The sequence below is a fragment of the Podarcis pityusensis genome, assembly GCF_964106645.2.
Source record: "Podarcis pityusensis genome assembly, chromosome: 1".
NCBI classification, from domain to species: Eukaryota; Metazoa; Chordata; class Lepidosauria; order Squamata; family Lacertidae; genus Podarcis; species Podarcis pityusensis.
The window spans coordinates 76,487,144-76,503,254 of NC_138028.1; the positions used below are offsets into that span (position 1 = coordinate 76,487,144).

A 16,111-nucleotide genomic window follows, 5' to 3' on the forward strand; every position below is an offset into this window, starting at 1 on the left:
TCATCTGATAAATCAACTGACTGGAATATTTAAATGCTAACATTAGCTCTTAATGTTTGTTCTTTACAGAATTTCCTAGAAGAATGTTGTAGCACTTCTCTTTCATTACACACACACCCCTATATAATCTGATCTGGCATCCTCAGCATACCTTAAATTCGTCATTGAGTTTGATGAAGATACTGGTTTTCTTGTCCCACAACAGGACCAGTCCAGCTGTGGTGTCGATCACCATGTAGATTCCCATGTAGCGGACCTTGAATGGCACTTCACCTCCACCAGAAAGCCTCTGTACTACTGTAAATTTTTCATCAGCGAGTATCAGCTCATAGTTCTGAAAGATGAAAAGCAACAATAAGTTGTAATTCAGCAACTTCTCTTTCAAGTAATTACAACTTATTACTAAACTGAAAACTATGGAGAGACCTGGTCTGAATAGAGATATTGGATTCTTGTCCATGCTAGCATTACACATGCTAAAGCTATTTTTGGTCATCTGTATACTATCCTTTGCTTTTTCCTGTAGGACTAATTCCAGTCATTAACAGTGTCAACAGGTTTACTATACCCATTGAGTCAATCACGCATCTCCTACTACCCTTCTAAAAAATCCCACCCCACCTTCCCACTATATATAAGGGTCTTCTGTTTCAGTGTATCTGAAGAAGTGTGCATGCACACAAAAGCATATACCCAGAACAAACTTAGTTGGACTCTAAGGTGCTACTGGACAATTTTTTATTTTTTTTATTTCGACTACATCAGACCAACACGGCTACCTACCTTTACAGCTTAGTTACTTTGCACTCCATGATTTCCCCATTTGTAGATTTAATATAACCCAGTTCTGTCCAGGTGCACAAGTCATATTTTGCGTTCATCTTGCGTGAACCTACTTACCCCCATGAAGACTTTAATGGCTTTTGAGCAGGTTGTCCCGGTGGTGCCACAGGGGATGTTCTCCGTGATCACTCTGAAAGTCCCTGCATTTGAATTGTTTTTACCGCAATGATCCTGTGGAGAAGAGGGTTATATGGCGTTCATGAACACAGCTTGCCATATCAAGACTAAAGACTCTGCATTTCAAAAAAGCAAGTGCTTGGGGAGAAAAGTATTATACCTGGACCAGTGTGTATTCACAGTCTCCACTGAAGCTATAGCGTTTGCCATCAAAAGTGATGTAATGACCATCTCCATAAACAGAGCATGTTGCCAGGCAGGGTTCAGTGGAGCACTCCCACTTTCTGTTCTTACATGTACTGCACAGACAGAAATATGGTTAAATTTCATAGTGGCGGGGTTTGTTTGATCCCCCCCCCCCCATTTAGATGGAAGAGTTCAATACTTTTAGTTCAGCTTATAACAGGCGATACGTACCAAGTATTACATTTCACCTTGATGCTGTCCCCTGGCTTGTATGTGGCTTCATTGTGAATGCATGGACACTCTTCAGCAGCTACACACCCACCTTGGCCATCGGACACCAACTCCTTGGGACACATGCAGCCAGAGACGCACTGTGTGCTGTACTGTAACAGAAGATAAGGCAGCAAAAGATGTTACTTGACAAATCAATAGGTGAGAAACAAAAGTGTCTAAGATACTAGACAGAGTGAAATCAGTATCTGTCTCCAGTGGTGCGTTACCAATGAAGAGTCAATTAATTAGCAAGCTATGCAAAACTGCTTCAAGTTTACGTTTTCAGAGGAGTTTAGGTGTGGAGAACTTTTCTTGAACTCTTTGAGAGAATGTTATTATAAATCACTAGATTGTGACTTGGTATTTTGATACCCTTGATTTAAAAAAAAATGTTGGGTGTAAGAGTGATTCACAAGTCATAACATGGTGGTTAAACTGGTTTACCATGCCCTGTGCCTCTCTGTCTCTACCACTGAAGTACCTTCTGATGGGTTCTGTACACTAGCTTTCGTCATTGCCTCTGATCACCCATCAGCATGACTCCTATTTTGTAACAGGAGACCATGATGAATGCTGAGCGGTGCTGACAGTTTCATAAATTCAGGAAAGAAGTGATAACTGCAATCATCATGGGAACAATGTAATACATAAGTTGAACAGGTAATTTAGATAAGAAATGGTTACAATGTAGTCACACTTACGCATTCCATGTCAAGGGTCTGACAGCTCTTCTGACACTCGGCTCCAGTGGCTCCTACTGTGGCATTAGTGCAGTCAAAGTAGACCATGGGAGCAAAACATTCTGATAGAAAGGAGAGCTAGATGAAATCTCAGCTTCAAATTAGACATTAGCCACCATAACAGTGAGTGTATGTCATGAAAACTAGTTCAGGGCACACCATTATCAACACCTTACTTAAAAACACACATAAAAGTCTTTGTACGACGACAACATTATATTTTCACTCCCAATTTTAAGACAGAGGATGGTGGCTATCTTGGCTATGGTTCTTAGCAGATAATAGGAACTTGCATCACTCAAGGTTGGAAAACAACTCCTCACATCTGTACATTGGAGGGAAGCTATGGGATATTTTCAGCCAATCTATGGAGGACTCAAAGTCCAATTGAATATTTCAGTTTTACAAGGTCTCTGGAACTACTATTATCTTTTTCTGTGATTTGACTTACCTGGTTGTGGTTTCACTTCTCCAATGCACTGAAGCTTTCCCTGTGTGCAAGTGCTGCAAGAGATGAAGAATGTTTCTTACTTAAAAATTGAACCAGTTTTATGAAGAGCAGTTGTTCTTGCCTGGCTAAAGGACAGCAACAACAAATCCTTCACGGTGTGGAATGCTGAATTGTCACCTTGTGACCAAAAGGAAAATGTTTCCCTTAAAATAGCCTGTTAAAATGCTTTAAGAATTTCTCCTTGGTGGATCTGGACTGGGCTGAGGCATTTTTATCAGGAGTGGACAGACCTCAGAGATCCACAGGGCACCTATGGTGCTGTTGCCAGTCTCAAGTTCTCTCCTCACCCTCACCCTCCACCAGCCATTACTAGAAAGCCCGTTTTTAACAGATGCGATAGTTTAATGGTGGGAGATATAGGCTAGACAAAGGGAAGCACAAAGCATAGTTAAACTATGGAATTAATTACCAGATAACATAGTGATGGTTCACAACTTGGAAGGCATTACAAGAGGATTAGACAAATTCATGGAGGACAAGGCCACCCACAGCTACTAGTCATGATGTCTTTATATTGCCTCCAGTATTGCCTCTGAATAATGTTGCTAATGAGCACGAGCTGGGTTGCTATCGCATTCATAAGTTGCTTGTGAGCTTTGCACAGGCTTCTGGTTGGCCATTATGAGAATAAGATGTTGGACTAGGCAGGCCTTTGGTCTGATCCAGCTGGGCTCCTATATTTTTCTCACATAAGTAAGAAACTTTGGGGCATTTAGAAATGTGTCACAAAGGCACCTAATATCTAAGCACCAGGCATTACAAAATTAAATTGACTGAATCTTCCAAAAAACAAAATTTAAAAAAATCATAATTAAGGGCAGCTTAGAAGCATGGTTCTATGGAAGGAAATTTTGGCTATTCCCATCACCTCATAACAATGCTTATTTCAAATCATCACTTACCATATGACACCATTTTCATGGATAACTTCTCCAGACAGTAGAGGAGTCCCTTTGTAGTAGCAGGGGCAGCTGGTAGCAGGTACACATTTGCCGCTCTCATCCATATACATCCCTTCTTCGCAGGTGCATCCATCCACGGAGGTAAACTTAATGTTGCAAGTGACATCAGGCTCACTCAGAGATCGGCAGGTGGGTTGGCAGGAAGTAATGTTGTAACGGTAAACCAGGGTTTTGGGACACATTTGGTATTTGGCTTGAGAGAGGGAAAAGAAAAGAAGTTGTTCCAGAGGTTATCTAAGGGCTACTGTGGCTATAAATTACTAGACGTCGCAGGGTACAATGTATACTCAAAAACATTGGCTGTGTGTGTTTAGATGCATATCTGTATATCTAGATGCTGGGCTCTGGTCCCAGAGGCTGGAGAAGCTTAGGATGTCTGCCTCACCGTCCAGGTGTGATGGGATGTTCTGGGTACAGTGATGTATGCTGCTTTGTGCATAAAGACTGTATGAACGATTGCTTGGGTGCCTTGAATTAAATTTAACTTGCAGAAGGGAAGTTACTATCTTGTATGGGTTTATGAAAAGGAGCCTGTTCAAAACGTGACTAATCCATGTAATTTATTGGCCTTTGAATCAAGCTATGTGATTCCAGATTCATCTTTAAATCACAGCTTTGAAAACTACTCATTTGATAGTTTGTGTGTTTTTCTATCTTTTCCAAAAAATATGTCTTTTACTCCTAATTTCTAATCCAGTGCTGTCAAGAATTCTTTGGTGTAACTAGAGAGAGAAACTAGCACATGCTCCATTATTCACATAAGACTGTAAGGTTTTTTGGTTGTGATTTGCCTCCCCATGGCAAACAATAACTTTATTTCCTTCTGAACTTTCTGCAGCTCCCGTAAGCCTCATCTGTATCTGCTCACCAGATTAAGACTTTCAGGAAACTACTGGCACCACTTTGGGGTTTTCACACAAACAAAGCATAGATGCTTCAAATTCCTTCAAAATCTTGTCCAGGATAATTTTGAAACTACAGCTGCTACTAACTGGCAAAGATCGGGTCCACATAAAAACCACCTCCTTGAAATGAGTTGTTTTGATTCATCAGTATTTCAGGCTGTGGAGGGGATCAAAATTATCTTGAGAGGGAGCAAATTGAACCAGGTGGCCTTGTTCTGATGTGCAGTTGGGGAAATTCAAAATGGCCGCCAACAAAAAAAAAACTCCCTTCTTTGCCACTTACTAGCAGGCAGCAGTTGAATTTCTATAGAAAAAAACACACATCTACAGATGAGCAGATGTTTCTCTCTAGCAGCTCATTTTATTTGAGAGATGCAGTGGCTGAAGCAGATGCATCAAAAATAAAGTCACAAAAATGAAGTGGTGTTCTAAACAACTGCAGTATATTTTTAAACCCAAAATGCCAAGACTACTTTTTTAAAACATTTGGGTTTCTTTCTTCTTTTTAAAAAAGAATCAGTTATAATATGCATTGTTACATTATGTATTATGCACCCTGCACCCTCCCCAAACCTGTTCTTGAGGGTTGGGGGAACTCCAAGAACACATTTAGGGGGTGTCCAGGCAGGGCGGGGAGAGAAAAGAGAAGAACTTTCCATCTTGCGCTGACAGAGATTCACTTAGCACCATGTTGGATACTTAAAAGTAAGCGCCATTAATTTCATTGAGACTTACTACTAAGAAAACTTGCAAAATAATTCAGCGACACTGAAAAAAATCCAAAAATGTTGGGGTGAATCATGGTTTGGAGTTCTATTTGAAACACTTTGACAATCTCCTCTGGTCACTTGCTTTTTGGTTTACAAAATCCTCATAACTTACTACAGATGCTGGTTCTCCATCCGCTCAGCAGCACTCCCTTTGCAGCACAGGCTCTGACATAGGAGGAAAGGGCAGCACACATACAGTCCTCACTCCTTTCACAATTGCAGGTATCAAACATACAGGTCTAGGGAGACAGAGAATAGCCATTAATATTAACTCCCCCCCCCTTCAGGGACATTTGCTCCTAAACCTTCACATGAAGAACTCATCTATGAATTTAATCTAAAAATATGTCTTTATATTTCACACTGCTTGCTTTAAACTACAGAGGATCTGGGAGTTTCCTGAGAACCAGCTGCTTAAATGTTAACCTCTGTCTCAGAAGTTGGCAAACTACATGGCCAACCACACAGAGTGGAATGAGGAGATGTTTATATTTAGTAGTGAAGCGAGAAATGAATATGTAGGATAACATGATATGGGGATTGATAATATACATTAATGACAGAAAGTTTGGCAGAGAGTATACTGAAGCCCTGACATTGTTTATCCACTCTAACAGGTTTAATTCCCACCCCCAGGAGTTATGTTCAGATTCTCATTGGCACTTCAAAGAAACTGAATGTACAAAGTACCGTGTGGAAAACAGTAGGATCTACTGCAGAGTGGCACTTCTGAAAGGGTCCATTGCTGTCCGTCAGCAGGCCGCACCAGTGCGAAGCATATTTTTCTGTACAAGACAAAGGGCAATGTGGTTTTATACATATTACTGCAGAGATGGGCAATGTGTTTCAGCCCAAGGAACACATTCCCTTCTGTGCAGCCTCTCAGGGACCTTACGCCAGTGGCGGGCAAGGCAGAGCTACAAACTTCACCTTTGTACAATAGTCTAGTTCCTTCAGACTCATGCATCCCTCTATATCCACCACCCAAGCATGTAAGAATCACTCTCAGAGTTCGAGAACCTATTCCAGCCAGTCAATGAGAGAAAATACTGTATTAGAACTTGCTCTCATTGTTAACTGTATCTTTCTGCCTTCCTTCTGCATCATAAAGTTGTGCTTGCTTGCTCAAGTCACCTATAATCTGCTTTAACCCGTCATCTTTTGTCTGTCATGCCATTTTTCTCTGCTGTCTTAATTCACCATGATCTGGATAATGTGGAATAGTCTGCAATGATTGTTCCAGCTGTACAAAGCCTTTTTCTCTTACGGGGAGCCATTGTCATCTGAGAGCCAGTGTGGCATAGAGCAACAAACTATGACTTAGAGAGTGTGTGTTGGACTCACCCACCCAGCTTTTAAGATCCCTAGGTGTCCAAAAACCAGTTACATTGTCTCAGACAAGCTTACATCACAGGGTTGTTGTGAGGATAAAATGGGAGGGAGAAGAATTAGGATGCTGCATGAAGGAAGGGTGGAATATAAAAGCTAAAAAAGTCAACATGACCTTTATGTCCTTACCAGCCCTATACAAGGGCAATTTCTATTGTACAATAGTTAATAGAGTTAATGTGAGTTTCTGCTTAAAAAATAATTCTAAAGGGTCTTTCTAATTAGGCTGTTGGTTAAAGAGTGTCCTATGAGAAAAGCTGCAAAATATCAGTGCACATACCATTTTCTATGCTGAGAGTACATGGGTTCTCGAAAATATTTTTGATGTCAGGACAATTGGCCTGTGCTTTCCACGTGTTGGCAAAAGCAGCTGAAGTTCCTTCTACTACTCCACTGGCAGCTTTGAAGTCATCTGCTTGGACATTGTTGAAGTTTCCACAGAGACCTGGAACAAAACCATGTGGACTTTAAATAACAACAATAACAACAACAACAATAATAATTTTATTATTTATACCCCGCCCATCTGGCTGGGTTTTCCCAACCACTCTGGGCGGCTTACAGCACATAAAAAATGGTAAAACATTAGACATTTAAAATTTCCCGATACAGGGTTGCCTTCAGATGTCTTTTAAAAGCCAGATAGTTGTTTATTGCCTTGACATCTGATGGGAGGGCGTTCCAGAGGGCGGGTGCCACTACCAAGAAGACCCATTGCCTGGTTCCCGGCAACCTCACTTCTCACAGTGAGGGAACCGCCAGAAGGCCCTCAGAGCTGGACTTTAGTGTCCGGGCTGGACGATGGGGGGTAGAGACGCTCCTTCAGGTATACTGGGCCGAGGCTATTTAGGGCGTTAAAGGTCAGCACCAACACTTTGAATTGTGCTCGGAAATGTACTGGGAGACAATGTAGGTCTTTCAAAACCGGTGTTATTTGGTCTCGGCGGCCGCTTCCCAGTCACCAGTCTAGCTGCCACATTCTGGATTAGTTGTAGTTTCCGGGTCACCTTCAAAGGTAGCCCCACGTAGAGTGTGTTGCAGTAGTCCAAGCGGGAGATAACTAGAGCATGCACCACTCTGGTGAAACAGTCCGTGGCAGGTAGGGTCTCAGCCTGCTTTCCAGATGGAGCTGGTAGACTGCTGCCGTGGACACAGAATTGACCTGCACCTCCATGGACAGCTGTGAGTCCAAAATGACTCCCAGGCTGTGCACATGCTCCTTCAGGGGCACAGTTGCCCCATTCATGACCAGGGAGTCCCCCACACTCCACAGTACACCTTTCCTGTCAGGATTCAACTTTAAATCCTTGCAATCCTTCATACAGCATCACAGTGATTTCAGTGAACATCACCTCTATGTCTTGAGACTAATGACTAATTGACTCACTTACCACATGTCTGCTCTTTGTGGGTTGGGTCCAAGCGTACAAATAATTGCATGATGGGCACGAGCTGGATCTGTAACTGGAGGCCGAATTTTGTATCCACAACGATAAAGAAGGATGAGGGCCTGAGGATGGTGACATTGGCTGTTGAAGTGGAATATAATGAGTTTACTAATGGGATCAAACATTTCATCAGGTGTCAACTGATGATTCATATGGCTATGGCATTTGCTACAAGGGGGGGCACGAGGGTATGTGCATTTTGCATACTTAACAATGAGGTAACAACTGCTTATGCTTAGCATTTTAACCATTTTCCCTAGTAAATGGCCTTCTAGCATAAGAGAAAAGTCCAAAATCCTAAGAACATCAGAAGAGCCTTGCTGAAGGTATCCCTCATGTTGAGAACAATAATAGAGTAGGAGAGTGAAGAATGATGAATGTCATGTGTTATCTCTGAAAGGAGAACTTACATGCTGAGATAGGCAGCTGGGAAAGGATCATATTCACATACACGACCCCAGTAGACTTGATCACAACTACCTGGCAGAGGAGAAAGGTAAAGATAATGATGAACAAGTATGGTTAAAAATATCATATGCGCTTGTTTTCCTGTTTCTTTGTGACTTTGGATGACACTGCTCATGCACATAAACTTCCAACAAAATCCACATTGTATTGCATCTGTAGCAGTGAAGCCTCTGACACCAGTTGATTGTGCTGGAAATGAACTGTTCATGAATGCACCAACTGCTCAGGAAACAAAGCTGCTAGAATGTCTGGAATAACTTTTATGAGGGAAGGGACAACTGTCAATTGACTGGAATTAAATCCTCACCCAGCTCTCTATGGATCAGAGTAGGTTTGTGGGGCAGTCTGGAGAATGGGAAGAATCACAAGGAGATAAGGAAGCAAAGGGAGGGAGGGAGAAACCGGAAGCAAGTTAGTTGAAGGAAGAGAGCACTAAGCCAAGAAACAGTAACCAGAGGAAAGGATAGATATGGGGAAGGAGACTTGAAGAAAGGAGCATTGGAAACAAAGAAGTGGGAAGAGAAGGAAAATGTGCAAGGAAGGAAAGGTGGAGGGCTTGAGGCTGTGGGGCAGTGGGCCTGCAATATTATGAAATCTAGACTGTGAAAGGACTTACTGTAACCTAGAGGGGAAATGAGGGCCACACAAGGGGACTGAAGTTCACATTCTGATTGGGACAGGTCAGTTGGTTTATTGTTAGGAGTAGTAATTGAGACTAGGAGATAAAACTGAGCAGTTCTACATATTCTGCATAAGACTGAACATATTTGCTGTTTCACTGTGGGCGGAAGGAGTGCTTCTATAAATCAGTGTGTAATCTCCCTTTTGAGCATATAGTTGGCCTTGTTTTCCATACTTACTGTCTCTCCTCCATCTATGTTGATGGCGATGCCTTTCAGGCAGGTCTCGGTGTCTGTCAGGCCACATTTTCGAATGTCTCCCAGAACAGTGAAGGCCTTACTGTCACAGAGCTGGAAGTGAAGAACACAGAGTGTAGGCAGCATGCAATGCTTGGCTTTTTATATAACCATTACCGCATGGCTTTTGAGCTAGCTGGGTTGTTTATTTAAAATAATGACAGCCTGCTTTTCGTTGTCAATATGGGGCAACTTCCCACAATTAAAACAATATAATGTCGTTTTTACAACACGTTGCTAACATGTTTTAAAAAACAAAGTATGATATAAATAAGACTAAAACGTGATAATTTAGCAAGTCAAATATCATGCCAAGTTCCTATGGAAGATTAAGAGATTGCCTAAACAAGCATACTTTACCTTGTATTTGAAAGGCAAGGAAGATCATAGAATTGACATTTCTCTTAGAAGGGTGTTTCACAGAATAGGAGCCAGTGCTGTAAAAGGTCTATCCCTTGCTCCCATTGATATTTCATTGCAAGGAGCTAGCAAATGAATAGGGCATCCTCTCCATTATCTTAATGGGCAAGAGGGCTCATGAGGTAAAAGAGCTCCCAGTGTTTTGCTGGACCAACACCTCCAGATGCTGCTGAACTACAACTCCCATCAGCTCTGACTGTCCGGAGGCCACAGGGTCCCCATCCCTGGCTTAGGGCTTTATACAGGAAGTAATCTGAGGAGAGGTGCTGATTTGAAGTGAAAGCTTCTGGACTGGATGTAAACTAAATTAGTCATACTTTAGCCCCATTGAAATTAAGTATTGGCTAAGCTCGTCCCATTAATTTAATGGGAACTAAGTCCAACTAGATGGGACGCGGGTGGCGCTGTGGGTAAAACCTCAGTGCCTAGGACTTGCCGATCGCATGGTCGGCGCTTCGAATCCCCGCGGCGGGGTGAGCTCCTGTTGTTCGGTCCCAGCTCCTGCCCACCTAGCAGTTCGAAAGCACCCCCAAGTGCAAGTAGATATGGTAAATAGGTACCGCTTTATAGCGGGAAGGTAACGGCGTTTCCATGCGCTGCGCTGGTGCTGGCTCGCCAGAGCAGCTTCGTCACGCTGGCCACGTGACTCGGAAGTGTCTTCGGACAGCGCTGGCTCCCGGCCTCTTAAGCGAGATGAGCACGCAACCCCAGAGTTGGACACGACTGGCCCGTACGGGCAGAGGTACCTTTACCTTTACCTTTTTTAAGTCCAACTAGCCAACCTAGCAGTTCGAAAGCACGTCAAAGTGCAAGTAGATAAATAGGGACCGCTCCGGCGGGAAGGTAAACGGCGTTTCCGTGCGCTGCTCTGGTTCGCCAGAAGCAGCTTAGTCATGCTAGCCACATGACCTGGAAGCTGTACTCCGGCTCCCTCGGCCAATAAAGCGAGATGAGCGTCGCATCCCCAGAGTCGGTCACGACTGGATCTAATGGTCAGGGGTCCCTTTACCTTTAAGTCCAACTAGCTTAGTCTCAATCGGCGTTTTGTAAGATGAGCCTTGTCAATGAGGCTGTGTCCTTCAGATGTAGCATACACATAAAATCTATAGGGACTCAGACCCAAGATTTTCCAGGCCCCATTCCATCTCCCCAGCCACTAAAAAACACTCTATGTGCTTGGTTTCCCAGTCTGAGAAATACACTGCAATACTTAAACAGCAGTGAATTAAACTAGCCTTCCACAACCTAGTACCCTCCAGATGTTTTTGGATTCCAACTCTCATCATCCCAGACCAGGGCCATGCTGGCTGGTGCTGAAGGGGGTTGTTGACCAAAATATCCAGGTTGAGGAAGGCTGAATTGAACAGTTGCATATGAAATCCCCAAAGCATGGCAACTGCAGTTCTTTCCTATGGGACTTTTGCAAAAGCCTGCTGACATCAACGTACTTATTTTATGTTGGACTCTTTGCTGGGGTTTCCTGTGTACAGAAAATTACTGTTGATGTCAATAGCTTAATTAAATCAAACCTTTTTCCTGTGACATTCTAACCAAGCCATTTTGATCCCTGCATGTGGGGATTTCTCCATTGCAAACCTCCCCAAAAGTTAAATATTGCCTTTTGGTTACCTTAGTTAAGACATAGCTACAGTCCCCAAAGACCGAATAACGTTTCTCATCAAATGTGGAGATGTGGGAGCCTCCTTCAACAGAGCACATTCCAGGGCAGTCAAGGCTGACACAGGCCCACTGGCCTCCAGTACATGTACTGAAGAGAAGAGAGTGGTGTGCATCAGGTGACAGTGTACACAAGGAAAACAAAACAAGCAAAAAAGAAAAGTACAATAATTAAAGCTAGGCTATTTTAATACACTTATTTCCCTTTCTTTAAGTGCTGCTGTAGGTTGTGGTCTTTTATTAATGAACAGCTTTTCTGTAGGTAATCCAATGTTCCTTGATGAGCTATAGCAATGTTAATAACTGTTTTTGAAAGACGTTGAAACAATAAACAATAAATCATAACCCGTGTATTCCTGAAGGCTTCATATTTCAAAACACACTGCCAAAATGGGGCCCTTTATTTAATTTTGGAATAGAAATGGATTGATGTCGCATATTTGAACAAAAGGCTCTTTAAACCTTCATCTCCTTCATATACAATATGAATGCATTCAATGGGTTGTTGTTTTTTTATTTAAAAAATGGGGTTTCTCCTCCACCTCCTCCTTCACAATGACATTAACCTGCTCCTTAAAAAAATCCTCAAATATCTCCTCTTCTTTGTGAATTTTGATGTCAAATATACCTGGAGGGATATCCTAGAAACAGCAGGATATCCTTTGAATATGGATACCTGTACTTGACATTCAGCCATATTAATTCACTCATATTAATCTGATGCCTGTCAGTTGGTGTTTTTTCAGTATTTTGTAGCTTATTTTGTTTCATATCATTTATAGTCTACCTTTCTTCTGTCACGGAACCCAAGGGAGCATCCATGTGGCTCCATGCTGCAGTGTTTTAGCATTTGACGCAATTGACACTAAAGTAGTAAACATCAATACTGAGATTCTTTTTTTAATACCACAACATTCTACGCTTGAGTCATTATTCCCATCACATTTATTTTTTAGGCAACAGGAATGAGCAGATGTGGGTGTCTTACCATGCAGTGCACTGGGATGCAAAAGAAGCTCCAGGAGAATAAGTGTCTCCATTGTAAGTACAGTGACAGTCCTTCACAGCGATGCAACCAGAGCTGCTTATGTCATCGAACACAGTGCCTAAAAGAATAAGGAGGTAGGTTAGGTATCAGTTTCATTGTTTTTAAGATCTGTGAGGCACATTACACCATTCCACTGACTTTGGTATTGTCATGCCAGACTCCTGATGGCAACCTACCATGTTACCATTTTCCAGTAGCTCGAGAAATTGGCATTGTGGGAGCTGCATTATGTGGGATGTAATCCACTGGGAGCAGTCAAGTACAACATTCCTTGTTTTGCTAGAGTGCACATGCAAGGGAATGTTTGGTTCAGCCAGTCAAAACTTCCTGTCTTCCTGGCCTGGAGCATCCTTCCTTGCATGTGACTAGTAGGTGGGCATGACCTCTCCAGACCTGGTAAAAGGCAAGTCACGCTGCTACCTTCCCCTTTTCGACCTTCCCGTTTGTCCTGTCTGGACTGGACTGCTGGCTGCCACAGCAGTTCCCCATGTTATCTCCCATATGAGGTAAACCTCTTTGTACATGTGTGTAACTTTAAGCCTAAAGCCTGCCTTCAGGGATCACACTGTGCTCTGGCTGATCACGAGTAAAACTACTTTTTGTTACTTATGAATAAGACTGTGGTGTCTTTATTCTTTTAGGAGGGATTCAAAAGGGGTCTTATCAGGAATATTAGAACATATCTCAATCTGGGCAACCCAGATTGAATTGTTTATTGTCTTAAGAAACTCACATGAGTTTGCAACGAGTTTTCTGCTCTGTAAGAAGGGGAATGCACTCTAGCAGAGTGAAGAAACTTGCTAGTGCAAGTTGGGAAGGATATTAATAATCAATATATCCTTTCCTGCCACCCTCAACATTCACACACATTAAACACCTGTAGTAGTAGTAGTAGTAGTGTGTGTGTGTGTGTGTGTGTGTGTGTGTCTGTGTCTGTGTGTGTCTGTGTGTGTCTGTGTGTGTTCTTGACCAGGTTTGCTTTGTTTTAAGAGCATACAAGCTACCAAGCTGGATCAGTTCATTGAGCCATCCAACTGAACAACCTGCCCTCATAAAACTTGCCAGTCATTCACTCTCAGCAAAGTTCACAGGAATTTCTTTTTCCGTCTTTCTGCTAATACTAGAACTAAGCATCACCCACTGAAGCTGAAAGTTACTCAGAATAGCACCAGCACTTCAGCATGAAATAAATAAATACATGCATTTTTTAAAAAAATGAAAAATAACAATCTTTTTGATTGTATGTATTTCTAGTTTGCCTTTCTGCAAGAGTGTATGACCTTTCCAGCAAGACGTATTATAAAATAATTGAAAACATTTTAAAAATAAAATTAAAATATGCAAAGAAGTGTGCATATATTAAATTTTTAATTTGCCTATCCACAAAAGCACTCTATAAAGATATATAGAAAAAACAAGATCCAAAATAAATCCAAAAGTGGGGGGGGGGGGGGTTTAAGAACCACCCTTAATTTTCATAGCAGAGGATAGCAATCATGACTATCTCATTTAAAACTGTAACTGAGGAAGCTGTTTTCTATGGAAAGCTATTAATATCCAGAGCCCCTGCTGTCAGCCTAATGTTGTTTGTTGACTTACCTGGTGGACAAAAGCAGCCATCTGTACAATGATCTTCACAGAGCTGGGACCTTTCGGGATTGGTACAAGTATTAGAACAGGGGGAGCCACATTCCTGGTGCACCATATTGAAAGGGCATGTCTTGGCTGAAAGGAGACATGAATTAAGAAACATTAGATGACCCACTATGTAATTTTTGTGTTGGTTGTTTTCTTGAGGCGAAATTGCTTTAAACAAATGGTGTTTTATGTTCTGGTGAGGTTTTTCTTTTAAGCAGGAATATGGAAAACAAGCCCAGTGAGGGGAAAATTAAGAAACTGGGTATATGTATACTAGGCAGAGACAAGAAAGCACACTTCTAATACATGAAGAACTGTTGCACCAAACAGGGAAAAATTGTGTCTTCTGCTGCCCCAGAGGACAGGACTAAATCAAATGGGCTTAAGCTACAGGGGGTAGACTTCAGTGGAACAGGAGGAGAATCTTTTTTGATGGAAAGTTCTATTCAAGAATGGAATCCATTGCATGGGGTTGGAGAGTTCCCTCTCTCACTAGAGGTCTTTAAGCAGAGGCTGGGCAACCATCTGCTGGGCTTACTGGATTTCTGTATTAAGCAAAGGATTAGGCTAGACGGCCTACAACAGTGCCCCCCACATTATGATTGAGTCTGACCCAGAGTGGCGGAAGTGCCTTTCAGAGATACTTACCACACAGATCTTCTGTCCTCCATTCCATTGGCAGTCCACCAGCATGGGCACATTGCCGGGAATATTCAGCAAAGGTGTTGCAAATGCAGTAATCAGTGGCAGACTTATCACAGCTGCACAAGTCTTGTACGCAAGCATCAATGTAATCTTGTACTTCAACCAGTGCATTGCAGCCCATGAATGCTTCACCAGTCAATACTGTTTGGCAGACAGTACTCTGGAAGTAGGAAATAGACAGTGTGTGTAATCAATGGGCTTCATAAAGCGCCAGTTAGCTATTGAACTACTACTGATTTTAACCAATGATATTTGTAAGTTAGCATTTATTTCCAAAAGTTCATTGTCTCAGTGTCTTTTGCATTCCCTGAAGGCAAAGCAAAGGGAAAGAAAATATCAGATCTCCCTTAAAAAGAAGGTACAACAAAAAGAATCCTTACAAACTCCTGACTGCAATTGCTTGCAGCTGAAGGGACAGGATCTTGGCATTCTTCGGTGGGTCCATCCATCTTCTGCATGTTTCCAAACTGCACAGGATTCAGTTTGATGTCTGCAATAAGTATGAATAGCATTATTTTCAAAATGGTCATCCTAAAACTGTAGTTAGAGCAGGAGTAGATAGGGTACAGCCAACCCTACTGGTCCAGGGTGGCACAGGCCACATCTTTATTTTCTTTATGCCAGATAAGTTTGGCAGATGGATGTAGAAGGAAGAGCTTGAGCCCATGAGGTGACAGCCAGGTCAACTACTAGAAAGATATATTTTAAAAGTCCCCACCCCTACCCATTTGCCTCAAGAAAGCTCAGATTCTTGTCCCATACCTATGCATTAACAAATTCCAAGTTGTGATTAATCTAACAGCTATAGTTCCTACTAAGGTCAATGAGGTTAAAGTAAAAACACCCACATCTGTCTGCATCATCTTGTTGGCAATCCCAACCAAGATGCCTTCCTGGCCACATCAAACCAGAAGTTGCTCAAGATCCATGGTGAATTCCTTGCTGGATGGGCTGTTATCCTTTAGGACAGATGGGTTGGTGCATAAGACCAAAAACAGAATGTAGGTCTGCCCTCTTTCAAACTTCCATGAAGGAATCCTACCCACGTCTGCCTTGAAAGATCCTGCATCCCAGACTAGCACTATGTAGTGGCA

General features: G+C 42.3%; 1 protein-coding gene across 1 annotated transcript in view; it reads right to left on the reverse strand.

The window, feature by feature from the left end:
• The window catches only part of MUC5AC (mucin 5AC, oligomeric mucus/gel-forming), a 60,887-nt gene that overhangs the window by 34,231 nt on the left and 10,545 nt on the right, over positions 1-16,111 (reverse strand). The window contains exons 7-24 of the mRNA XM_081010846.1: positions 15,398-15,507; positions 14,961-15,177; positions 14,274-14,399; positions 12,615-12,732; positions 11,579-11,717; positions 9,473-9,583; positions 8,555-8,624; positions 8,088-8,225; positions 6,977-7,141; positions 5,998-6,092; positions 5,420-5,546; positions 3,573-3,825; positions 2,611-2,663; positions 2,121-2,221; positions 1,378-1,529; positions 1,121-1,259; positions 901-1,014; positions 152-334 (exon numbers count right to left, since the gene is read on the reverse strand). Coding sequence (XP_080866972.1) covers positions 152-334; positions 901-1,014; positions 1,121-1,259; positions 1,378-1,529; positions 2,121-2,221; positions 2,611-2,663; positions 3,573-3,825; positions 5,420-5,546; positions 5,998-6,092; positions 6,977-7,141; positions 8,088-8,225; positions 8,555-8,624; positions 9,473-9,583; positions 11,579-11,717; positions 12,615-12,732; positions 14,274-14,399; positions 14,961-15,177; positions 15,398-15,507 — 2,411 coding nt within the window. The remainder of the gene's footprint in view (positions 1-151; positions 335-900; positions 1,015-1,120; positions 1,260-1,377; positions 1,530-2,120; positions 2,222-2,610; positions 2,664-3,572; positions 3,826-5,419; positions 5,547-5,997; positions 6,093-6,976; positions 7,142-8,087; positions 8,226-8,554; positions 8,625-9,472; positions 9,584-11,578; positions 11,718-12,614; positions 12,733-14,273; positions 14,400-14,960; positions 15,178-15,397; positions 15,508-16,111) is intronic.